The sequence below is a fragment of the Poecilia reticulata genome, chromosome 12, assembly GCF_904066995.2.
Source record: "Poecilia reticulata chromosome 12, P_reticulata-male-v2, whole genome shotgun sequence".
In the NCBI taxonomy this organism is placed as follows: Eukaryota; Metazoa; Chordata; class Actinopteri; order Cyprinodontiformes; family Poeciliidae; genus Poecilia; species Poecilia reticulata.
The window spans coordinates 1,870,507-1,897,874 of NC_088841.1; the positions used below are offsets into that span (position 1 = coordinate 1,870,507).

The 27,368-nt window shown below is 40.8% G+C and overlaps 1 protein-coding gene across 2 annotated transcripts in view; it reads right to left on the bottom strand.

Annotated features, from left to right (window-relative positions):
• gfra2b (GDNF family receptor alpha 2b) overlaps positions 1-27,368 on the bottom strand; it is a 140,853-nt gene that overhangs the window by 15,277 nt on the left and 98,208 nt on the right. For both annotated transcript variants that reach the window (XM_008423128.3, XM_008423127.3), the window contains exons 6-8: positions 12,179-12,288; positions 11,074-11,214; positions 1,828-2,009 (exon numbers count right to left, since the gene is read on the bottom strand). In XM_008423128.3, the coding sequence (XP_008421350.1) occupies positions 1,828-2,009; positions 11,074-11,214; positions 12,179-12,288 (433 nt within the window). The remainder of the gene's footprint in view (positions 1-1,827; positions 2,010-11,073; positions 11,215-12,178; positions 12,289-27,368) is intronic.

Here is a 27,368-nt window from a genome sequence, read left to right on the forward strand (position 1 = left end):
GGCAGACAGCCATTGGGCCTCAACATGCACAGATGTCTTCCTCCAACTACACTGCCCTCTTTTGGTGTCCTTGGGCAATACTTTTGTTTCTTTGCAATGCATTTACTGACTTTCTTAGGAACCCACACACTAACTGTTCATCTAAAGTCAAAATCTTATTTTTTGTCACAAAATCACAGAACATAGAAAGAAGTGCAGAGCGGTGAGGGAAGGCCTTTAAGCCTTTGAAATAACCTTTACTTTTAAAAAGATGATGGATTCTGCTTTAAAACCCATTTCAGAAAGCCAACAGCAACTGCAGTTACACTTTGGCTGGAACTGTACACTCTGTCTGCAAACCCAGTAAATTATTACTGTAAGCTTTAAACACTTTGAAAGTAATGAGGGCAATTTAGTCTGCATAAGCTTTATAAGTCAGTATCTGTGAGTGAACTGTTACTAGTTTAGACTCAAACTCACTATGGACCTTTCCCTGTGAGAAAAATATATCAGACAAAAATCATCATACAACCAGAAGACTCTTGTTTTAAGAAATGAGAATGAAAAATGATTAGCTTGATAGTGTGTGGTGAAGAAGCCTCAGCTCTGAATTACTGAGGACGATGACATCCTAAGCTGAGGAGTCGGTATTCTTTTCATATTCTATTTGAGGTTCACCCAATTCAACTCCATGATCAGATCTTTGTGAAATATTAATGACGAGCCCACAGGGGGGAGCCCCTTCCAAATCAATCTGCTGTGGACAAAAGGATATTTGAGAGCTGAAGGTTAAAAAAAATTGATTTGCAAGCATCAAGAGGACTTATAAGACCATCAGAGGAGCCTGTTCAACTAATACACAAACACGCTTCTTCTTTTTCTAATCTCTTGAGCAAATAGAACAGCTTTAGCGCAGTTGGATAGTGTAAACCTGATTTACACCAGCAAATGAACCCACTTTGTGAGCCTGCCTCTTGGACACTCAGGTAATCTGGAGGTTTGTAAAGAATAGAAATAAACCGTTTCATTTATTTGGTTCCAAGGTTTTGAGCATCAGAAAACAATGTTTGCGCCCTTATAGATGTATTAATGTCAATATGTGATCTCAGACCAGCAACACATGATTTATTATTGGTGTCACATTTCACTGAATAGGCAACTTGTAGTGCTGCAGTAACAGTATTTTTTTCTCACAATATTATAGAAAAATTTGGAATCAATTTTTTTTATTGCTATTTATTGATGTTTACAAGAGTGGACGGACCCTCCTTATCCATTAAATCAGCCTAAAGGACAGGACTTTGACTAGGCCTTGACTCTTTTTTTTCAGCCCTTGACTCTTTTTTTTTCTCAGCCATTTTGTTCATAACTTGATGTGCGCCAGCTTTCCACTGTCAGACAGGTAGCCTCACATTTGAGTCAAGAACTCTTGATTGGGTCATCCTAATGGTGCGTTTGCACCAAACACGTTTTGAGCATCAGGTACATCTGGTTTACATTCAAAGTCTATGTGGAGCATCGGATGCATTGGAAACGTGCCTCCACATAGACTTTGAATGTATAATGTATGCATATATTGCATGCATCTCCATAGTGTGTAAGACTTCACAGGAACCTTCAACTCTTGTTTCATATGGAGCTGCTGTAAATTTTTCTTGTGCCTCTTCATTTATTTGGGCATTTCTTCTAGTCAAATAAATGATACATCCTACAAAGTTAAAGTGTTCTTTGTCTGGTGATAGAACACTAACAAGCTGTGGTGACTCCTTATGAGAGAGCAGATCCTCCTGATTTTAGCACTGATCAGTCTCCACGTTTTGGATGCATCAGATGAGCTTCTTTACTCACCTGCAGGTTGGCACAGGTGGAGAACATGCAGGCAGCGTCTACGGGTTTGATGGCCTTGCCGTGCAGAGAGGGAGCCGGTTTGGAGATGATGGGGTGATCAGGTGGCAGGAAAGTGGACGGTTGCTCGGTTACAGGAGGAGCAGCTCCTTCAGATCCATAACCAAATGACAGGATGGCATTTTCTGAGAGGCCAAACAGAGAGAGGAGCTCAGAAAGCTTTGGCCGTGTTAGACACTCAGATTTGCACCACAAATATTCTTTCATCACTTCTTGTTCATGCTAAAAGCCACATCACTGTGACAACAAAATGACTGTTTGCTCTCCATGACACATTCAGTGTGTCACTTCCAGCCTCTATTTCACACACAAACAGCCATCAGAAAGCTTTCATTACTAATCCTTTTCAAGACTTTTATCCACTTAGACAGAAAACCCCAAAAAGCCTAAATTAGAACTAATTTAAACTTTTTACCCAGTCAGTCATTGGAAATAAACAACATGTTAGCTCAGACTAATGATGTGGAGATTAATGCAAATCAAAATCGAGAAAGCCACAGTCAGACACAAGAATCTGTTGTTTGTGCTACTTAGATTAAAACAAATGAAAGAAGAGATTATCTCACATCATGCAACATTAAAGGTTTTTAGTTGTAGTTCCTGTCTGAGATACATCCATGATGTTCTTTCGAGATACTGGAGAAGACAATATAAAACAACATTTTATATTAAAACTCAAACAAATTTCAATTTAAAGAGATTTTTTTAATTGTTGCACATTAGATTTACCTTACATGCACAGCTGTCTGTCCATATTGACTTAAATGTGTCAGTTAATCTATGAGATGTTTATGAAATTAAACCCAAAAGATTTGATGCAAGTCATATGGTTTATAAGACAATTATCCCTGACTGAATGTATTAACTTCTGAATTTAAAGAAAGTTACACAGAAAAGTTTTCTGGTATTTAGCACACTTTAATCATTTTGATAATTCTAGCTGACCTGAACCAAGTGAAGATTGGTCTGATTTAACTTCAGACAGTGAGAAAGATGTGGGTTTTTTATGGTGTGTGCAAACTTCTGGTTTCAACTGCTGTGATAAATAGTGAATTAATTCATACATGAACTTAAATCAAAATCACTGAACTGCGACCGATACAGTAGCAAGCATGAGGTAAAGGTATTCCTTCAGCTAATTTAAGGCTGTGGAATCCAAAGGTTGGTGCAGAAAACACTGAGTGACCTACTTTGAAGAGCTCAGTGAAAGATTAATGATCACAGTCCTCTGAGATAAAGTTAATATTGCATTAGAACACATCTCTCTGCAGCACCTGACATGTTCAAGTGTTAATGTAACATTCAGGTCACTGTTGAAAACTTCACTGACAAGCTCAGTGTTAAAGCACTAAATACGCTGAGGGGAAGAAACCAGTCAGTTTCCTCAGAGTCTTTTAACTTGTTTCAACAAAAAAAGTTACAAAATCAACACTTGATAATATTAACCCCCTCAATTGTTTTCTGTGCTTTTTAATATAGTGATGCCCAAGGAATCAATATCAACAGGAATCAAAGAGATCAGAGTAAAGGATTCCAAAGATGGGAGCAGAATGACTGAACACCCAGCCTCTAACTGCTGAGGTAACAATGACAGGTAGAGTAAAGTATCTGACAAACTCAGATCATGTTTGTGGATGTTTGCATTATGAAAGCAGGAACAGAGAAGAGGGAACCCAGGTCTGGCCCAGCTTGCAGGCCTGTTCCTGCTCATTCAATGCATGATGAAGAGCTAATCAGAGGAAGTTTATGAGGGATGTTACACACAACCTAAACAATTATTCAAAGTAAGGTGGTTTTCAATTAAGAGGTGAACATTTTGGTGACCCTTAAAAGTTGAATTGCCAATGGTTTGTGTGACGGAGGCATAACAATGAGCCCCTGTTCCATTTATGTTGTAGATATTTGATAGTTGATGTTGAAGAAGCATATGTACAGCTAATTTAAATAACATTACAGCAACTGGGTTTTCAACTGGTCTGTTTTGGTTTGGAGTGTTTGTGTGTGTCTTCATCCACAGACGTCATCTTGACATTCTCTCTGTGAAAAGCTATACTATAACCGATAGGCCTATCAGAATAATCACTTACCTACACTATTTTCCCAGCAGCTGTGCCCACACCATGCATCACACACTGCACCATTTCCTGTAATTGTGCAGTTCCCATTTCCTTTTATGAAATGGGGATTTCATAATGGGGTTTGGAAATGTGGTGTTTAAATAAGAAAATACTGGGATCAAATTAAAACATTTTCAGTTTGTCTTGGTATGTGATGAATTGTTATGTTTGGTTCTTATTTGACTTAAATATTCTTATTTGACTTAAATATTCATCTGCATGAAATAACATTCATGCAGATGTTATTTCATTCCTCAGATTGACTTCTTTTAATTTAGAACCAGTTGTGTTTGAGCAGTCTGTCATCCTTTGTTCATACAATTGCTTTGAGGATTGGTGTACACAGTCTGCAATAAAAAAAGGTTTCACTAGCGTCATTGTTAGCGTGTTTATTTCTGCCGGTTGGGTAAAATCTCCATGACCAGCATGTAACAAGAAGCAAGGAACCTCTGATCATCTGCAGCTTTTACTAAGACTTGTTCTGTTGTCCAATATTTGTTTGTATTCAAATTGAGTAAAGTCCAGTAGTTGTACTTTGATTTCTATGTCACTGAAAAAGGTGCTTGTCCAGGATGCCATCCAAGCCAGAACCATTTCTCAGGGTTATGGTGGCTAATTTGAGCAATCAAGGAACAGCAACAGGGGAAAAGGAGGAGAGGATTACTGTAATTATTAAAAGACAGAAACCGTCACCAGACATTGTACCAGAATAATGGGGAATGGGTCGAACTGAGAAATGGTTGTTTGGCTGTGATTTCCATATTTAATCAGACATTTTATCAAAGTTTGAATTTAAAAGAGAGAAAGAGGCACAGAAGTTAAAGGACGGGTTAGTGGAGGTGGTGGAAATCAGTCTCTGGTGTCTTTGATCTATTTTATCATAACGACCCTGAGGAACCCCACCAGATGGTGGAACATGGATGAGGAGTAAATGATAATCATTGTCCAGCTCTGTGAAGGACAAACCTGAATATCAAATAAAGTTGTTCCAGGAGCCGTTTAGGCAGGTGGAGATGTGGAATGAACCTTGATGAGAAAAATAAATAGATAGAGAAATAAAACAAAGGAGACTCTTTAGTTATCTAAATGAGCCAGGCTATTTAGTGGGGCAGTAATCCATCAGTAGAATTGTTTATGTTGGGAAAGTTGTTGATGAGGTTGGTGGGATGAAGGATTGATGGACAGCACTGAAATTCCAACATTATCTTGTCTTCTCATCCACACTGATTCATGGAAGAGGTGGAAAATAAACATGTGTATCAGTGACTGTCAGAGCAGCATAAAGCACATCCACACCCAAATATTCAATTGTTTTTATGATAGAGAGCAATTCCTGAAGTTTATATGCATTCATATCTTCATTGTGACGATGGGATCAGGCTCATCAGTGATTTATTTTTTTATTATTCACCAGTTTTTGCCAGTGAGTGTCTGCACACTTTGCACCTCTATGTAGCAAAATTAGAACCGATTCTATTTTTGCCTGTCGCCAGAACAAGCACGGAGTCAACCTATCTACACGATTATAATGAGCACAACATCTGTATTTTCAAAAGAATTAACCACGACAGACTACATTTCCTTAAAATTCTAGATATATTAATGAGTATATGGCTATATACTCAAAATGTAACATTTATAGCCATGAATATACACATAATCCCAAAAATTGCATTTACTTTATTCAGAAAACCTAAGTAATCTGTCGAGGATGATCATGTGAGACCAATGGACAGAGAAAAATACATTCTGGAATTTTAGATCCACAGTATATTTATATAACCCCACACATCCTTTTTCATCACTGGCTTTATCATGTGATCCTTAATTCCTCATGCATGCGTCTTGGAGAACCTCTGGGGTTCGCAGCGGAGCGGAGCAGCATGGAGTGTATACCAGGCTGGTCAGGAATGGCTGCGCAGTGTTAAACCAGGGTTAGAGTGTATTATATATTATTGATGTTGTTATTTTATATTTAGTCATATTTAAAACACAATATTACAAGTATGTATATATTTATATAAATGTTATATTGCTTATAGTTATATTTGTATTTACTAACATTTACACCTCCGGCTGGAGTAGCTTGTCTGCAAATAAGCAATTTCTCCTCGAGAATCAAAGTATATTCTACTCTATTATGTAGTTTAGCATGTATATATTTTTACAGTAATATTCACCATCACAGTGTGTTAGCACAGTGCACTTCAGCAACAAAGCAAGCATCTTGTTATTCTGCCACAATTTGAGCTATATTCATTAATACAGTTGGATGAAACGACATAATGAAACTTTCCATGTTGTCCATAAACTTAACTGTAAGCGCACATTGTATGCATGTTGGAATATTCATTTCTCTTGCAACTTGTTATTCTAGATTTTCTTTAAAATGATCTTTAATTCAATGTCTTGAATTGTTAAATTCAAGATATTCTAACAAGGATCTTACATGAGAGATCACCTTCAAACATTTGGACAGTTGCTGCCAACTTCTGTCTTCAATCTGAAATGATTCCTTCTGACTCTACACTCCTGTTTGCTCTGACTGGTCAAATCTGGTAAAATGTAAAGTAGTTGATCATTTATTAAGTTTTTTTCAAAACACCAACAATGAAAGTATCATGGCTCTTTCACTTTAATTGAACAAAATCTTTTGATGGCGGTGGGCCGGGCCATAAATCACTTTGTATGCAGGTGTGATATCCAAGTAGATTATCATATTGTCCCGATTCATACATTTATACTTACTTAATATTTTACAATTTCCAGAGTTTGCAAAGACTGCTTATAAAATCCTCCTGTTTGCTGCAGAAATACTATTTCTGGTGACTCCTCTCATCTTTAAAAGCTCTTTGAAGAAAATTGGATAATATTATTTACAACATTTAATTTCCCTCTGGGATTAATAAAGTCTTATTGAATGAAACTGAATTGAATTAAACATACCTGATTCCCATAGAAAACTGTTTCTCTTTTTAATTAAAAAAATGTTGATTTCATTCAGTGCTTTACACCGGTTCTGTGGGAAAGACTTCAGCATTTCAGAGATCCGTGTTCATCCAACCCGTTAGCGCGGCTGCTCTGTGTGTTCAGTTGGTGTTTGATATAGGGCCCAGACGACATGCCGCAGCTAGCTTACTGATATTTAGAGAAAGTGTCTTGGGATCTTGAACACATTGTCTCAGTTCTGGTTTTCCTCCTCCACCTGATCTGACCTTTCGTCTTCATTATTTGCTCTGTGTGCTGATATATCAGCCTCAAACAGAACTGAAGAATGTCTTAGGGAATGAGAGGAGTGTTTAGAAATAATATTGACTAGATTAATGTTGAAATATCCACAGTCAATGAAGCAAAACTTGCCCGAGGAGGTTTTTACCATCACCCCTCTGCGACTCAGTAGATTGAGGAATTACGGCAAACAGAAATGGGGCAAACCACACAGACCGGCTCTGCCCAGTCATTTCATCGACAACGCCAGGTCTATCACCAATAAGCTAGATGAAGTTTGGGTGTGCATTACCTCCCTCAGGTTAAACAGCTGTGTATTGGGAACCGGAGTTTTGGTCCTCTTTTGGGGGGTTTTCTGTTGCCTGCTGCTTCCCTCTCCTTCCACTAGATCAGTGGTTCCCAAACTTTTTCTCCTGGGCCCCCCTGTGGTTTCCAAACATTCTCTGGGCCCCCCTGTGGATTACCAAAATGGAGAGGCTATCTGGTTGAATGATGTGAGTGAGTGGTGGGGGCTGTGGAGGGTGATCGACTTATTTTGGGGGCAAAATGAATTGAAGTAGCTGAACATATACAACATTGTCAGTAGCCTAGAGGCTACTTGTTAAGCTTAAGGTGCTGTGTTGACATTAGCTAGTCATCGTTTAGCTAACATTACCTGCATTCCAGTGAGGTGCGGTCAGGGGAGGCACCTGTCATCGTGGAAAAATAATATATAATGATACAATTTATATTGCTATTTTCACCCTGTGGTTTGTATTAAAAAGTGCCTATTTTTCATGTAATTTAACCAATTCTGATTAGTTTTTCTTCAAAATCGCTAAATGTTTGCAGTTTCCCATTCAATGCTCGGAAGTGAAGCCGGTGATGCAGCAGCGAGCTGTAGCGAGCAGAACAGATTCGAGGTGAGGCAGACAGTTCTTTTGCCTCAAGGCAGGGGGCGCTCATGATCCCAGACATTAAGACTCCACAATTGCAGAGTAAGAGACAGTAACAGCGAGCTAGCAGCTAGCCATGCAGTAAAGTCAAGTGCAGTGATATATTTATAGTTTTCTCCTCTTACCACAGCAATCACTAATTAATAATCATAAAGTAATCATTAAGCCTAAAACCATACTACTGCAACAGACTGAATGTTCTGCTCTTTGTGTGGGAAATATCTGAGTGTTTATTTTTGTGGCGTTGTTGTCAGTTGCTATGGCAACGAGTCTGCTTGTAGCTGCGCAGATACAGAGAGCGAGAGAGACGTGGTTTTGAGTTGTTCTTTAACTATTTTTCCCTTTGCTGTGAAGCACAGCACGAAATGAATAATATCTACATCCAAGTTTGATTGCATTAACGGAATTATTCTACGGCGGCAGCGCGGCTATGGATGGCATGTAAAGGAATAGCCTTTTTGCCCTCCAGCATTGTCCGCATGTGCAAAATTTTCTTATGTAAACAATAACTTGCATGGGAAATCTGATTATGATTAAGACAGTGCCTCACCAGCTATGATTCTCACCACACGTCACTGCTGCATCCAACAGCTTTACTCAACTCAGTCAGTTAGTTTGGAGGAAAAACTGTAAAAAGTTATTTACGTTTTTGCTGGTTTGCTTCCATGATTCTAACACAGGCCTGAGTGCAGTCTACGTCGCTGCCACACAGGTGTAAACCCAGCACAAGCATCGTAGCGCTCATGTTGTGTTTAAAGGCAGCTCGGAAAAACAGGTTACAACGTATTAACTATGTGCAGAAGCCCCTACTGTATCAAATTGACATAGGAATAACAGAAAGTTGGTCATTCTAAGGTAAAACCCCAGCGCATACAGTGTTCATCGTTGTTTTTTTTATTCATCCATACCTCTTCCCGCGTTACCCCCCACCCCCCCTGCAATGGCATGGCGACCCCCCTAGGGGGTGCGCCCCGCAGTTTGGGAATCTCTGCACTAGATGGTGCAAAGAGGCTGCTATACTTTGGAGGGTGTGCCCGCTGACTCAGGTCAGTGCACCTGACATTCATCACCTAATCATCCAGGAGTATATGAGGAGCAGACTGCCAGCACTTCGACGCCTGAGTGTTTGCCAGTAATGGTACTCTGTGCCCTTCTGAACTGGGTCTCTGTTTTCTCTGAAGTTGCTTCTAGTAATATATTCTTGTTGCATCTCTCTCAGGTGTTTCTTTGTGATGCTCTGGAAATACCTCCGTGAAGCCCAAGTTCCTGGTTTCCCGCATTTCTCTCCTAGTGACGCCGTGAATTGTTACCCACTGGTTGCTCGAGTCCGTTCTTTGTCTCTGCAGATAAACCATAAATCGTTCCTGGCTTCTCAGCTGGCAGTCGTTCCTCGTTCCTCCTCACCTGAAGTTACCTGTCCACCCTCCACTGCAGTCTCCACCATCTTCCAAAGAACTCACCCCGTCAAAACTCCACTCTGGAACCCGGACCACTTCAAGGACCTCCACAAGGAGACCAAACCCCAGAAACTACTGTATTACATCCCTGGCGGAAGATAATCTTAATTTCACGTAAGATCAATCTAATTCTTCCTGAAGCTCCACTTTCCGACTACCTCAAGCTCACCATCTCTTTCTCATTGCTCTTCAGAGTACAGACGACCCTGGTTGCTGTCCTCAAGAACAAGAACCATGCATTCTCATTTTTCATCATTGTTCAAGTAAACTTAATTTACCTGATTATCTGTTCTCCTGGTGGTGTTTTGTATGTGGGAAAGAAATTAGGACCCATCATGACAGTGTTATGATCGTCACAGTGACAGGAGCTTGAGGAGCGCATTTTGTTCTGGACAGACAGAACTGTTCAACATCAGTCCAATTTTTCATATTTGAGCTTTCCTAACAATTACTTTTCTGTAGGTTACAAAATTAACCTGTAACAATAATAGCTCACTTTAAATGTCAACCTGAAGAAAAGTTATACAAAAATCTAAAATTATATTCAGTTTGATAATAAAAAGGCATGCTCGCAGATACGCTTGTCTATATGCTAGCTTTTAATTTATATATATTTTTTCAGTCAATTTAACAGATGAACTCTCACCTTGCCCAGACATTTATAGCTTTTGTGTCCATGTTAGCGGCAGGATTTGACACCTTCGTTCATCACACAGAGAAACACATCTAGAAGCTATGCACCGCCACCCATTTATTGAGACCGGGATGATATGAAATTTATTTTCATCTACAGCCCACCCCCCACATTGTTCAGTCTATTGGCTCACCTGTATAAATACACTTGCAGCGCTCTTCCCTGCCCTTCGCTCTGAACGCCGGCCCCTGGGCGGCAGCTCTGGAAGGAGAGAGGCTGCCGTACTCCAGGCATCATGCCAGTTATTTTGAGGATGCTTATTTGTCCCCCAAAGAATGGTTTTAAACCAGACATTATTATCAATCAATAAAATCCTCTCAGAACGAACTTGAAAATGTTAATTCATGCTGCTAACACTTAGCTTTCGTCAACAACTCATAGGTGGAAGTGAGAGCGCTGCGCAATACAAATAATGACCCGGCCGGAACACGGTGCACTAAATAATAAAACATAACTTAACGAAGCTTCGAGGCAGATACATTTTCCAAGAGGGATTTTAATAATCAACGTACTGGAATCAATCAAAAGATTGTAACAACCTTAAGAAGAGCTACAAAAAGGAATGTGGATGATAGGAAGCCAGCTGTATTCTCAGCATCTCTTCTGCATAAAAAATCTGTTCATTAGCTGCTAACTACAGGAACTGTCCAACTGTAATCCTGACTTCTCTATAAAAATGTTTTCACTTAGTCTTTGTTGAATGACTTTGTGCTGCAATTTTCTGTGTAGCTTTGGTTTATACCCAGCAACAGACTTACTGAGGCAGGTGTTGTGGGTGAAGTCCCGATGGAAGGCGTCGCAGTCCTGCTCCTGATGACCCGTGCCCCTGCAGGTGCACCACAGGCTGATGGTGATGTTGGTGGGGCTGTTGTCGCTGTAGTTCGGTGTTACGTCTGAGCCTGTGTTCCGACAGAGCACCAGAAGGAAGGGGGAGGAAAACTGAGATGAAGATTATCCAGGAAGAAAACTGAAGAGGATTTTAACAAATTAGGAATAATATCACCGGATGATTCACAGAGAACAAATGAATCACTTGCAATGTGTCTGTGAACACTACACTGAAGGATCAAGAAATGGTTGAGGAATTAGGCTGATAAGAGCCAGCTGGGGAACAGGAATAATGGCAAAATGGTAATCAGAACAAAAATTGCAGCATTATTCAAATTTACCTCAAGAATCCTGCAGTTTTTGTAAAAGCTAAATAGATCTGTCAAACATTCTCCTGATTCAATAAAGTTCAATTTGCTGACTGATTGATTCAGGCATGTCTAAACACAAGGAACAGTCAGGTGGAAACCCTGGTCTGCTGTTGCACTGGTTTGATTTGGACAATAAGGCTACATTCACGATGCATCCCAATTCAGATTTCATCCCTAAATGCAACTTTTCCCCAGCAGACTGATTAGCGCAATTCTGATATATTCATTCCCTAAAAGAAAATTATTTGAGACACTTCCATATGTGGAGCTACCCAAAACCCACGTTGCAGTTAATTCACATTTAAGCTAGACATGTTAAATCTGGACATAAACAAAGACTGAAAAAAATTTGTTATGAAAGTCTGTGTCACTAAAGTGCATTATATCCCAATTCCACCGCTCATGACTCTGACTACACATCTCAACAGAATTGGGAATCAATACCTGCTATGTGAGTATGGCCTATGACTCAAAGCTCAGTACAGCAAAGATGGCTCATCTGTTACAACATAAACTTGTTTTCCTATTACTTGTTTGCATGTAGTTGCTGAGGAGAAATGGGCCCGCCCAGCAGGGGCATTCACCCAAAAACTACGCTTTCAGACTTATTTCTGTCTCTTTTCAGTCTCTTCCCCTGAAGAAAAGCAATCTGAAGTAGCCTTACCAATGAGGCCCACATAGGACATGAGGCAGCCTATGTAGTTGTCATAGGGACAGCTGGTGGCGGTGTGAGATGTCATCTGGCAGTTCATGTGAAAATCAGCAAGGCGAGACCTACAGTAACCAGACAAAAAGACATCAGTCTCCAACTTACACAGGAAATGCACATGGAGAAATGATAATGGGAGGGGTTAATATGGCATTGGTCCTCCAACAGATGGAAGCACGAAATGCTAAAACGTCCAGGTAGATTGCAGGGTGGACTGTGGACTTCAGAAAGCATAGTGGACCAGAACCAGCAGACGATATGCCTAATTTTCCCATGATTAGTTTTCCCTTTTCTTCAGCTCCTGATTTGACTCGTGGTTTTCTATGTCTGCGACACCCTTTGAGAGATCTATCATTTCTGTTGATGGAGACACTAAACTTTAGTTATGTAGCTGAGCCAAAGCCTGAGTCAGCAGTGTTTCTTCACGAGTCCACGGTGCCAGCAAACTGATCAAACCCAATCATCAAAGAAAACCTGTTAATGAAGGTCTCAGACTTATTCAGTATTAACTAAAACTAGAAAAAATACTATAAGACCCAAATCTTTCTGAAATCAGTGTATTGAATCATCAAACATTAGGAATCTTTGAAGCAAGTCCCTTATTATGATTTTAATACAACAAAAACCTAGCAGTACAGACTGAATCTTTTTTTTGGGGGGTTGTTTTTGAAATAAATCAATCAAGTTTATTTGTATAACACATTTCAGCAACAAGGCAGTCCAAAGTGCTTTACATCATAAAAACACAAAATAAAAAGTCATAAAAAAAGCACAATACAGTGAACAATTAAGAAATCAATAACAAACATTACATTTTCACAAGTGCCATCATCAGAATCATCAAATATGTTTGTCAATGCTTCATTTATTGTGGTTATAAAGCATCTCTGAACCGGTTAGTTTTTAGTCTAGATTTAAAGGAATTCAGTGTTTCAGCTGTTTTCCAGTTTTCTGGAAGTTTGTTCCAGATTTGTGGTGTCTAGAAGCTGAATGCTGCTTCTCCGTGTTTGTTTCCAGACCTCTCAGGTCTGGAAGGTGGATACAACATCTCCACCTAAAAGAATAATGTCTAAACCCTGCTAAGATATTCTGCTTCATTTGAATCTTTTCTGATCTGACTCTAAACATTGCCCTTATCTGACAGTCTAACTTTGATTAGTAGTTAGTTAGTAGTTGTTTTATTACATTGTTGGATTATAACAGGGTAATAACTAATGCAATGAAGTCTTCTAACATATCCTTAGATGTTACTATAAGATTAGACTTCCTTAGCAGTCACAGGTATGTGCATACTAAAATAATATAAACAGATGGAGTACTTGGGTAAATGATTAATATTCAAATAAACAATAAAAATGGCTTCAGAATAGTGCTGGACCTCAGTTAGCAGCTAAATATACAGCAAGCAGCTGGTGTTGATCTTCTGGGTGACATTAAATCGCTGTAGAGGGAAATAAATCACCAAAATGATCTCCATAAATAAGCTGCAGTCAAAGCTCAACTGATGGGACACCATATGTTGGACATACAACATTAAACCCCTGCAGTCATTTGTTTCCCATTCTGGGTTTTATATGTGAGCTGATGAGACATGAGGATGGGATTTATTTAAAAATAGCATCATTGAATGGCATGCAGAAAAGGGCATAAAGTTTAAAACACACAGGCAGACATTCAGGGTTGTTCAATATTTGCTTTGTGGCGACTAATTACAGTTACTTAAGATTGATAAACTGTCCCAGCCTCCAAGGTTTACATAAAATCCCCTATATGGGCCTCAAGATATAAAAACATTTAGCACTTCATGGTTTTATTGTCTACACCAGTGTTTCTCAACCTTTTTTGGCCCAGCGCCCCCCTAGCCTTTATCCAGGTCCCTCACTGCCCCCCACCAAAGAATTTGCAGGCTACTTTGCACTGACTATTATTTTATTATTAATATTACTATCACTATTGTAGATGTTTTGATTTTTATGCTTGTTTCTGTATTTATCATCAAAAATAATTTCCCAAAGAACAAAAAAGTCATGGGAATAGAAATTATTTTCACAGGTGTCTATGAAAAATGCAATGAATATTCAAGTTAAAATTGGTAGGTCTAACAGCAGCTAATCAGAGTGGAAAAAATATTCTTATTTTGTGCCATTTTCTAGTTGTTAAATATTCCACAAAATGACCAGATAAAAGATGAACAACATGCCAGTTTAAACTTTGAACTATTTGCAAAACGACTGAGCTCTGCAACATTAAAACATGGATAGAACTGTAACTACATTAATCATAACTCTTCTTCTCTTCAGTGTTTGTCAGTTTCTGGTGGTGCAGCTCTGTGCTGCCTTCAGGAGAATGGGACATCAGAGTATCATCCATAAAACTTCACCCACATGGCATTTATTGTGCAAACCAGAGCTTTCAGTGGAAAAACAAAAGTTCCAGATCCTTTTAATGCCATACAAATATGAGACAGAAACATGGATTATATCTTTATATAAACTATTGATTTATAGATTAATAGTTTTACTGGACAGAAATTACAAAGAACAAATCTGGTTCTTAATCAAATCCTAATGAGTCAAATTGAAAGTGTCATGGAGTCATCAGCCTCATGACATTAACACTGACATGAAAAATAATATTGAAGAAATAAATGTATAAAATCTAATTAAAAACATAAATAAGTGATCAGTTCTTTACTGTTATAGTCCGTAAGATATATTTATTCTCAGTATTAGATGTGGTCTCAACAAACCCATGACATTTCAACAATATTATTTTACCTTTTATCTGGAAATAGTGTCTGTTTATTCTTGCCATACAGTCTCTGTATTAATTATTGCTAGAAAGGTCTTGCCATATCAGTTTATTCCTCTGTATTTACTTTAGTTTCTTAGTTTATTCTTGCATTTTGTTCTTCATTCATTTCCATTTAGTTTCATTTGATTAGTATTATCCTCTCTTGGTTTATTGCTATGTCCACTTTAGTTTCTTTCCTGTTGCTAGATTTATTTTATCATTTATTGACGCTCACCATCAGTAATCTCCACTTATCACCTGCTGCGCCTCCTAATTGTCATGTTTTTCACATCATGTGTTGATTTTTCACTGTTCAGCGTCAGATTCTCTGTTTTTATGCCATAATTCACATCTAGTTCGTCGCTCCGTTTTATGTCCCGCTTCTCCTGTTTCAGAGTTTTGCGCAATGTGCGCATCTTTTTTTTATTTTTTCACCCCTTAAGGTGCAGGGCGGTTGGGAAGCGTATCGATGGGGAAAAGGCAGACTGACATAAACCTTTTAAAACAACGGAAACAATTTCTGCATTCTGATTATTGAAATTTAAAAGTGCTGTGTTGTTCTATCACCCCCGTTTCATACCGGACCACTTACAGCACCGTGTTAACGCTATAGAATGAACGCTTTCTATCGTGGTATCACCCATGAAGGATTTCTTTATTTCTTTATTTAAATGGGTTCATTTTTCAGAGGGATACACAGTGAGGGTATCATGATTTTAACTACCAGTAGCAGGAAAATGGAGCTGAGCCAAGAAGCTAACAGAAGCTATCAAACACTGAATAGAAGAAGAGCTGCCATCGATACAGTTGCAGCCAAGCATGATTTAATGTTACACAATACAGTTTTACCAAGTTGCTCAAAGTCTAAACTGGTATTGTTGTGCATTTAAGGTGTAAAGTTTACCTTCGACCAAACGCCCCCCAAAGGCATCCCAGAGCCCCCCTTTTGTAAAAATGTCCGCCAGCGCCCCCTGCCGTCGTCTGAACGCCCCCTTGGGGGCGGTACCGCCCACGTTGAGAACCGCCAAGGGTGTTCAAAGTGAGGCCTGGGGGCCATTTGCAGCTCTTGCACTAATTTTGTTCACACACCCGCCTCCCTGACCACAATTCAAGAATAAGTTAAATAAATTCAAATTAAAGTTTATCTTTAAATTAAACTCTACTTGATGCAATGTTTGCTGCAACACAAAAAAGTGATAAAATTTTCAAAACTTTCTATTTTCATTAGATTTTCATGGTGAATAGGGCCACGTCTACTCATCGACTTAGACTTTAAAGGGAAACAATAGACTTTATTTGAGAAATATTTATTTTAGATGTAAAAACAATACAAAAAATACTATAGGTCATTTGGTTTTTATGGATTTAAATAAATCATTGTCATACGGACGTCATCATGTTGTTTACTCTGCAGTGCATTCTGGGAAAATGGCATATGCGAGGTTCGATTGCGCTAGCTTTGTCCAGCCAAAACAGCAATGAGTAACATCATTAATCCTCTTCAATTTGAACCAGTAATCGACGGGAATGTAGAAATCACAGAGGTAATGAAGGTGAGGAGGACCAAACAGAGGCAGAGGACAGAGTTGGCAGAAGAAGCCAGTGTTTGTGCTGCTGCTGTCACCTTCAGCTTCATAAATGAACAATAAATGACTCATACCTCTGGTCAGGCTGCGTGATCTGGTATGTAGTTGACATGCTCTGTGTTTGGTGTGGTCTTTGGTCAGGAGTCAGGTCTGTGATTTCACATTTGGTACCAGTGCCAGTGGCAATAGCTTCATTGTCATTTCAAAGATCTTCCAGTTCTGCCTGTCTCTGATGTTTCTCCCTGCGTCTTTCTCTCACTAGCCGGCAGCGGAGTTTTGGCACTTTGTACATAAAAATGTGGTTTTCGTTAGCTAGGGCAGTGACCATCTGTTAGATCCTTCATCAATTTTGTTCGTACAAATGACTCAAAGTCTTCTGGAGAAAAATTTTGAGAGAGCCCAAATGTAGGTCCTTTGGAAATTCAGGTGTGTATCTGAACCTTGAAGAAGTCATCACTTCATCTTATTATCATGACATTGACGCATTTTGGCTGAGAATCAGAACTCGAATCTGGAAGACGACCATGTATCCAATAAACCACCAACAGAAGGAAAAGTTAGTAGTATGGAAATTCCTGCAGAGTTGACATTCCTCACAATTACCTAAAACGGAAGCTACAAGAAACAAGAACAAAAAAAGGTAAGAGACAAGAACAAAACTTGTTCTGGTGTTGGTGTTCCCGCTAAATTCTGAATATGCCCAATTTGGGTTGTCTTGGAGTTTTTATCGCAACATGTGGGGTTTTTCCTGTCTGGGAACGAGAATACGACCTGCTGAATGTGACAGGTAGCCAATCAGAAAGAAAAGCGCGGTGACGTAAGAACAAAGGGGAATCCCAAACAGCTGACATATCGCGCAACTGAGTCCAGTGGATATCGGAGATGATATGTGGAAATGTTTATTATTAAATCTAAAGGTCATTATTATGTTTATTCAGTTAAAAATGTTAACTATGAAAAAACATAGTCAACTCCAAATCAATAGTGCAGCAAATACAGCGGCTGCTCCCGTCGTCTTTTATCCACCGCCTTTTCTTTTTGTTACGTCTTTTATCTCTTAAAATGACTCCACAAACTATCACTATTGCTTCTACATCGTCATCCGTGTTTGGTTATTCTAAATTCCCTCTATGTTGGGGGTTTTACTGGATTATCCTCTGGAATTGGAATGTTTGTGACTGGAATCGGTTTGTGTTGCTCCTCCTGCCTTGGAGACACGAACCGATCGAACCTGTTGGACTTTTATCAGCTCTGTGGTCACAGAGGTTTGGAGAATCGGCCGACATTCTTAAATCTTGCCGTCTAAACCAGACTTAAGACTCACAAGCTCTACTCATCTCCTCTCAACCACTGCCCAAACGCTCTGACTCTGGTCGCTATGGTAACGTTTACATATCCCTTCAAAATAAGATACAGATACTCCACAAAAAACGAACATTTTACTTTCGTGAAAACTTTAACTCACGATACTGACTAACGGGAGCCCTGAGCTTGTTTCTCTGCAACCAGACGGTCCCATCAGGGACTGATGGGAGACAGTAACACCTGAAGTGTTGTTTATATCCACAGCCTGCTTGGTCTCTACGTGGTGAAGCAGTTTGAAGCTTCATTGCCTCATTAGCAGCCGGTTGCCACATGTTACGCAGAGCGGCTTGTAATGTGGGACTCACCTACCGGTCCGGGATAAATCCATTCTCCTGTCTCTTCTCTGGGCCTTTTCCCCTTTGCAAATAAACTTTACAAAGACATCTGATCTGTTTCTTACTCATTTTGCTGCTTGTGGCCTCAGTGTTGGCGCGCGAGTAACCGAGAGAATCCGCTTTTTTAAAATAAAAGATCCTCCAGACTCAAATAATACATAAAACGGAAATATTTCACTATTTCTTGCGCGGCCCGGTACCAATTGGTCCACGGACCGGGGGTTGGGGACCACTGTTCTATATGATGCATATATTAATGCACAAGAAACCGTCACAGCCAATAACTGTGCAGCTGCTCAGCTTCATTTACCGCCTGTCCTCTTTTTGTCTCTGTTTCTCTTTCATCTGTACCTTTCTGCTACCTCGAGTTTTTCTTGTGTGATTTCTTTCTTCCGTTTCAGATTCTGCATTTTGAAATGGGATGAGATGAAAAAGGCAGCAACTGAAACAGGACAATCAGGATAGTTCATCCTGATTCCACCATGAGGCATGAGGCTAGGAGGAGGACAGGGTGGATCCGTTTAGGAGCAGTCCAGCCTGTCTAGAGAGGACATGGGATGTTGAAGGTTGGACAGGTGTTAGGTACCAAACAGATGTTCAACATGTGGCAGAGCTCCTCATTTAAAACACATGGCAGAGTTTGTGTTCACTAGAGGCTGCAGATCTGCACAGTGATACAGAGTGACAGGCTTGAGTGCAGACATATAGATCATTTGGTGTGTGTGCGCGTGGGTGCGCGCACGCGTGTGTGTGTGTGGGTGTGTATGTGTGTGTTTGAGCTATTGGTTGAACTTTATTTGAAGGGCTGTGCTTAAGACCTGTGAATTAAAAGTATCATTATTTAGCAAATGACACTTAATGACAACAGTCACAAACATTCATTTTTGCGGTCTGATGCACATCCTTCAAATAAAGTGCTACAGAGCCATTTCACTGAGCCCTCAGTAAAGTAAAGCTACTTAAATTAAAAATGCTATTTTTGGAAGGACAAAATAAGATGAAAACAAGATGACTTTTTTAGGATCAACAAGAAAGAGTAACAAAAAATAAAACAAATAACACCCCTCTGCCCCCCCCCAAATAATCATATGAACATAGTATTTACATTTTTATATTTTTTGTTTGTCTACCTTCTTGAGGCTCTGTCGCCCCAGTAACTAGTGGGTTGCTGATTTCAATCCCTTTGCTTGTCTCTGTCAGACAGTGGCGCTGCCTCACCTCTGTGGCTAAAATGTAGTTTAACCACCATCAGCATGTGAATGCGTGAATGATTGGATGTAGTCTGAAGCGCTTTGGAGCTCTCTGGACTTGATAAAGTGTTATATAAGTGCAGACCAGTTAACATTTTACCATTAAAATTCCATGTGACAGTTTTTCCTAGCTTGTTTGGGTGAGGTGGCAGGAAAGGTGTGTTCCTCTAAAGCCAAGCTGAGTGGCAGAAGGTTAGAGAAGCACTTTGTTAAATAAATGTAAGAAAAGGAAACCAGGGAAATAACATGTCTGCTGAGGTCAGGTTTTTCCTTTAAAAGAATTGCCAGAGTTGAAGAGACGTTGGAGGGGAATCCATAAAAAAATAAACATTTTTAAATAACTCATAAGTCTTCCCTTCTCAGCTCCTTCAGACTAGCCAGCAGCAATTAGCAAGAGGAAACCAAAGGCCCAGAAGTTGTTGCACCGCAGCAGAGATTTAGAGAGAAAATCCATGACATTCACTAGGAATGTGAATGTTCTTTGTGGAACCGTTTTAGGATGTGAAGTAGCCTCTGCCTCAGCTCTAGTTCATCTTCTCCTGTCATCACCGCACCGACAGTCATCCAAGACCTCCACTCCCATCTCAGAGGGTCAAGCTGACACTATCCGTTCTGTTTCTCCATCCCCTCTCTGCTGTACCAGAGCAGTGTGTGTGTTTGTGGGTGTCCGCATAGTACATTCTAGCGACCCTGTCTGCCCTGCCTCCACCCAATGACTGCTGTAATGCTGGCTGATCCAGAAGTGAAAAATGAAGGGATGGATAATGCTAATAATAATAAAAACGTAATTATTGTTAAAGGTATTTCCTGCTCCACTGATTGCATTCTTCAATATAACTCATGTAACTGCAAACATGTTGATTAACAGTAACTGTTGTCACACCACCAGTGGTTTCCCAGTATTCCTAGTGTACACCCGTCTTGGAGTTGTTCCGGGGTTCATTTAGACAGATTCAGTCACAAAGTCTCCAACATTTCCACTGATCCAAAATGATGCACTTCTGACAACTTAAAGCTTAAACCAGACCAGTCCAGACTGGAACGACCTTCAGGCAGCCAACCTGCCACCTCAGAGTGAAAGATACCAGACAGGAAGTGATGACCGATTCAGACTGAGGCAGATGGAAGAGAATCGGACTGATAGAAGACCAACTGGTCTTAAGCTGACTCCTAATTAAAGTCTTATACAAAATAGAGTTTTTTGTATACATCATGTTATGTTGTTCCCTTATCAAAAACATACTTGGAGTGTTGCTTACATTTTTTGGTAACACTTTATTTGAAGGGGGTGAAATAAGACTGTCATGACACTGTCATAAACATGATATAACACATGTCATGAACATGAATAAGCCTTCATGAATGTTTATGACTGTTGTCATAAAGCGTCATTCGGTAAATTATGACACAAAGCTGACATTATTCAAAATGTCTTTGTTATGACAACTTGACATTAACCAATAAATCATTACTGTTTAAACTTTACCTTTAATAACATAAAGTTACCTCATTTTTAAAGTGCAATCAGTAATACTTTCAGAACAAATTTATATCAGTAATGATTTCTTGGTTAATGTCAAGTTGTCATAACAAAGACATTTTGAATAATGTCAACTTTGCATTAAAAGTGTCATAATTTACCGAATGACACTTTATGACAACAGTCATAAATATTCATTAACACTTATTCATGTTCATGACAGATGTTTATGAAAGTGTCATGACAGTCTTATTCACCCCCCCCTTCAAATAAAGTGTTACCAATTTTTTTCATGCATGTTTGAACAATTGCCTCCATGGCAATCGTTCAGCCGTGCTGAACTCCCAGATGGACCTTGTGCCGCCTTTGAGATGCAGCTCCTCCTCAGAGCTGCAGCTTCCAGGCTTCTCTTTCCCTGGGACTCCCCTTCTCAGCTCCTCAGACTAGCCAGCAACAATTAGCAAACTCCTCCTGGAACTATGTCTCGCATTATAGGTGCCACTTCTCCTTGCAATGCTGGTAAAAACATTATTCCAGGGCTAACAGAGGAGCCATGTTGTGAAGACTTCCTGAAGGTGGAGTGTTAGAAAGAGCAGGAGCTTTTTTTTTAAAGAGACAGATGCCCAATTTCAAGGCGTTAATCACAGAAATTAAGTAAAATTTATTTTAAGTCAATTTTACTCTCCTTGGGCTGCCACCTTATCGTGGTGGAGGGGTTTGAGTGTCCCAATGATCCTAGGAGCTATGCTGTCTGGGGCTTTATGCCCCTGGTAGGGTCACCCAAGGCAGACAGGTCCTAGGTGAGGAACCAGACAAAGAGCAGCCCGAAGACCCCTATGATGAATACAAACTTTGGACTGCGTTTTCCCTCGCCCGGACGCGGGTCACCGGGGCCCCACTCTGGAGCCAGGCCTGGAGGTGGGGCACGATGGCGAGCGCCTGGTGGCCAGGCTTTTACCCACGGAGCCCGGCCGGGCTCAGCCCGAAGAGGAGACGTGGGTCCCCCTTCCGATGGGCTCACCACCTGTCCGAGGGGCCAAAGGGGTCGGGTGCATTGTGCTATGGGCGGCAGCCAAGGTAGGGGACCCTGGCGGTCTGGTCCTCGGCTGCAGAAGCTGGCTCTTGGGACGTGGAACGTCACCTCTCTGGTGGGGAAGGAGCCGGAGCTAGTGTGCGAGGCTGAGAGGTTCCGGCTAGAAATAGTCGGCCTCACCTCGACGCATGGCTCTGGTTCTGGAACCAGTCTCCTTGAGAGGGGCTGGACGTACTTCCACTCTGGAGTTGCCCACGGTGAGAGGTGTCGGGCCGGAGTGGGCATACTTGTTGCCCCCCATTTGGGTGCCTGTACGTTGGGGTTCACCCCGGTGAACGAGAGGGTAGCCTCCCTCCGCCTACGGGTGGGGGGGCGGGTTGTGACTGTTGTTTGTGCTTACGGGCCGAACGGCAGTTCAGATTACCCACCCTTCATGGAGTCCTTAGAGGGGGTACTGGAGAGTGCTCCTCCTGGGGACTCCCTTGTTCTACTGGGAGACTTCAACGCTCACGTGAGCAATGACAGTGAGACCTGGAGAGGCGAGGTTGGGAGGAACCGCCCCCCCGATCTGAACTCGAGTGGTGTTCTGTTGTTGGACTTCTGTGCTCGTCACGGATTATCCATCACGAACACCATCTTCAGGCATAAGGGTGTCCATATGTGCACTTGGCACCAGGACGCCCTAGGCCGAAGTTCGATGATTGACTTTGTCATCGTCTCATCGGATTTGCGGCCATATGTCTTGGACACTCGGGTGAAGAGAGGTGCGGAGCTGTCCACTGATCACTACCTGGTGACGAGTTGGCTCCGGTGGATGGGGGAGGAATCCGGTCAGACCTGGCAGGCCCAAACGTGTAGTGAGGGTCTGCTCGGAACGTCTGGCGGAGTCCCCTGTGAGACGGAGCTTCAACTCTCATCTCCGGCAGAACTTCGAACACGTTCCGGGGGAGGTGAGGGACATTGAGTCTGAGTGGACCATGTTCCGTACCTCCATTGCCGAGGCGGCCTATCGGAGCTGCGGCCGCAAGGTTGTTGGTGCCTGTCGCGGCGGCAACCCTCGAACCCGTTGGTGGACACCTTCGGTGAGGGATGCTGTCAAGCTGAAGAAAGAGTCCTACCGGGCCTTTTTGGCCTGTGGGACTCCAGAAGCAGCTGATGGGTACGGGCGGGAGAATGTTGTGTGAATGTTGTGATGCCTTCATCCTCTCTGTATTTGACCCAAACTCATAAGTCCCTGTGAGAAGCAAGAGAGCTCTGATTTAACTTCCACACCTGCAACAACAGAGATAAACACATCACAGATGCTCACACACATACACACACACACACACACACACACACACACTGTGAACTACAGAACATACACAGCCACAATAACAGTGTGTAGTGTCATTTATCATTTATGACACACCTGCTGAAATGTTGCAATTATTCATTTGGCATCAACAATAGTGATGTAATTATGATCACAGTATGTTTAAAGTTATCTAATTGTGCTTACCTAATTTGCAGAAGTACAGCTGTGTAATATTTATTACAGCTGGGATATATATATATATATATATATATATATATATATATATATATATATATATATATATATATATATATATATATATATATATATATATATATGATGATATTAACTTACTGTACGTGGTGAAAGTCTTGTTTTCAAACCAAGTCGAAGCCTTGTGAGCATCCTGAAGTGTTCTACATGTTTTCATACATTATCTTATCGATACATTTTTAACTGATATAGCCATAAGTTGGTCAAAAATGACCTGCATTCATTTCTTATGGAATTTCATTGGAACATTTGATTCTGTTCTTTAAATGACGTCAGTATATACAAGTACATCTAAAAAAATTTAAGTAAGAATTTACTTAAATTCTTATTTAAAGAATTTAAGTAGTGCAGGCCTGAGTGCAGGGCTCCCCAGAGCGACCTCTGACCTTTACTAACAATTGCACTCACCAGTGTACATCTCCTGACATTTGTACTTAAAACATCCATTGATCTAATGTGACACAGAATTTTGTTTGTTTTTTTTTCTTGTAAGCCAGAATCATTAAAGCTTGAAATATTTTAATCTCTATAAAATGACAGTTTCACTTTGTGAGTGAAACTTTTATGCAATATTTCTTGCGTAAAAGTGCAAGGACTGCACTTTTACACAGAAGTCAAATTTTTTGGAGATGCACTAGTACAAATGATAATTCTTAATAAATGTGACAAAAATAGCATCAAAATGCATTGATTGTAGCGCAGGTTATTTTTGACCTACTTATGGAAGAGTGGAGGGTCCTGCCATTCATTCAGATAAGGATTGAAAACATTCACTACCTCTGGTAATATATTCATGAACACAAAAACGGAACAAATTTTGATTAAAAAATGAATTGGCTCTTGAACAACCTCCTGCTAAATCAGAACATTTGTTTGCGTGACTCAGGGATGTTGGTTACCTCCAGAGTAAAGAGGAACACTCCACACATTCCTGAGGCAAAGTAAAGTACACAAGTCACAGAGAAAGAAGAAGTCAAATTCAGAAGACAGGCTGAAATAAAGAGGAATTGTCCTTTTCTGAGAATCCTCCTTACGTTGTGCCACATACAACCTGAGACACCTTCCCTTCTAATTTAAACACTTGAATGCCTCAGCATGTGCTGCTTTATTCTGAGTGCACTTACATTTTAGATGCAGTGACACTGCATCAAATATTTATTTGAGTCTCCCTGAATGCTGAAACAGAACTCTCCTTAAATATTTCTGTGACACCAAACCAAGGAGAACTTTGAGGTTTTTAATCTGTGAAAATGAAACTCCACTTTTGTACAATCAGAATCAAATGTGAGAAGATAGTGGACTTTACCAATCCTTGACAAAAAGCAATGTTCCAATTTAGAAAAATTTAGTATGCATGCAGGACAGTGCTGGGCATATGAATGATCTGATTTGCAAGGAGCTGGTGGAGTTAGAAAGGCCAACAGGTTCGTCCAGGTTCAGAAAGAAATCATGTAGAAATCATGAAGTCTAAAACTTCCTGATATCGGGATCATGCAGGTCAACAAAAGCAATGAGTATTTCTGTAAAACTTACAGACGGGGAAAATAAGAAGCTGGAGAGTAATGGTGAACTAATACACAGGATAAAATGACAGAAATGATTATTAAAATGGAAATTCAAAAGCGCAGGCAGCTAAACAGCAGAGGATAAAACAGCAACAACCCTGCTGGGAGGTGGGGGGGCTGGGTAAACTGGGTAAACTGGGGAAAATTGGGATCAATAACATGCTAAAATGACTATAACATGATGGAATATTTACAAATACAAAATAAATGCATGTACACCAGAAAAAAATCCAGAGTGCTGTAGTTGTATTGTTTACCTTTTCCAGTACAGAGTGTGTGAATTCAGCTGATACCAGCAGAGCTGTCAGCAAACGCATTTCTCCCAGAATGCAAAGCTGTCCATCTGCTGTCAGATACCCTGAAGCAGAGCTGAATGTCTGATTTAACACCTGATGCAGTCACAAACCGCCATTCATCTGCCAGCATGACAGCTGGTTACCATAGAGACCCCAGCATGGATCAGTGGACAGGCATTACTGCTGACCAAGGAGTCATACCGGCCCCACCTCCAGGCTTGTTGGGTGAAGGAAGACAAAAATATTTGTTTTTAATATTTTTATGTGTTTTTCAATATTTCACACTCACTGCACCAAAAGCTAGAGTGTGTGACATCACCGCAGAGCCAATGAAACAAACATACCTGACTGGAACAACCTTCATTTAAAGGTTAAAGTTAATTATGTAAAAACTATAAAATGAATCAAAATGTATTTGCCACCAGGGGAAGTTCAGTTTGGGGTGATCTGAGTGTGAAATGTCTAAATAATTCTCATGTGCTTCTTCAGTGTTGGAGGGACAGATGCAAATAAAGAGATGTCAAATGGTGAAAAGCGTGTTTCCATCCTCTGCATTTGTATCCTTATTCATTTTGAGTTTATTCCGGTCAATATTCAACCACTTAAATATTTAACTCCAATTACGACAGCAGTTCATTTTAATGCATTGACATTCAACGGAATTTGTAATCGAAAGCAAAGTGCACACATTCAGTGCAGGGTGAAAACCTGCAGTGTGTGTGCGCGTGTGTGTGTGCGTGTGCGCGTGTGTGCGCGTGTGCGTGTGTGTGTGTGGGGCTCCTAACACATGTAAAGGGTTAGTGTGCACAGCGTGTGTGCAGCCTGTGCCATCACACACTCCAGGAACAATGTTTTTGTAATGTGTATGAGGTGACCCTCTCAGACCTTCTGCAGGGTCGGATGAAGAACTTTACATCTAATAGACTTGTTGGAAGCTTCCATCAGGACGCATCTGGCAAATGCAAGGATTTATATGTATCGGCTTCCTTATGACCTCCATCAAATGACGCACGTCGCTCTAACAACGCTTCTGTGCATAGAAACACTCTGCCCCGTGCGCTGAGGCATGCTGAGCTAAACTGCTTTTCCAAAGCTGATGGCGGCGGCGCGGGGAGCGGGCGATGAGTGTGTTTTAAGGCGAGGGAGCCAATCTAGTGACGGCAGCGCTCCATTACACGGTCAGTGAGGTGAGGTGGTGGCGTGATGGAAATAGCAGCCTCTTTTCTGTAGGTCACAGAGGACGGTGGTAACACAGCAGCTCTGCTCACTTTCTCTCAGGGTGTGTGTGTGTGGGTGGGAGGGGGAGTTTACACAAAGACATCCTCTGATTCGTCTCATTTCCTCTGTGCTCATCTGAAAGTGTCCTGTTGGTTTACAGGAGCGATGATGAGCAGCAGATACATTTTTAACATGAGGATGAAGGTGAGGTGTTCATGTGGCCGGAGCAGGAGAAGAAAAGGGGCGAGCGAGGGCAAGATACTCTGATGCTGAGTGAGAGTGGCAACCGGCAGCTCATAAGCTATGCAAATATGTAAATTTGCAAATAAGCAGGCGCACTGTGGGACTGTTAATTAAAGACAACATGGACTCAAACTGGTGGAGCTGATCGCCAAACAGACCGATGTGAACTCACACACAACCCAGGAGAAAACAAGGTCACACATGTCAACACACTGCAGGCATCATCCAATCACTGCAATGACATCATCCATCCATCCATCCATCCATCCATCCATCCATCCATCCATCCATCCATCCATCCATCCATCCATCCATCCATCCATCCATCCATCCATCCATCCATCCATCCATCCATCCATCCATCCATCCATCCATCCATCCATCCATCATTGCACAATTTGACACATTTAA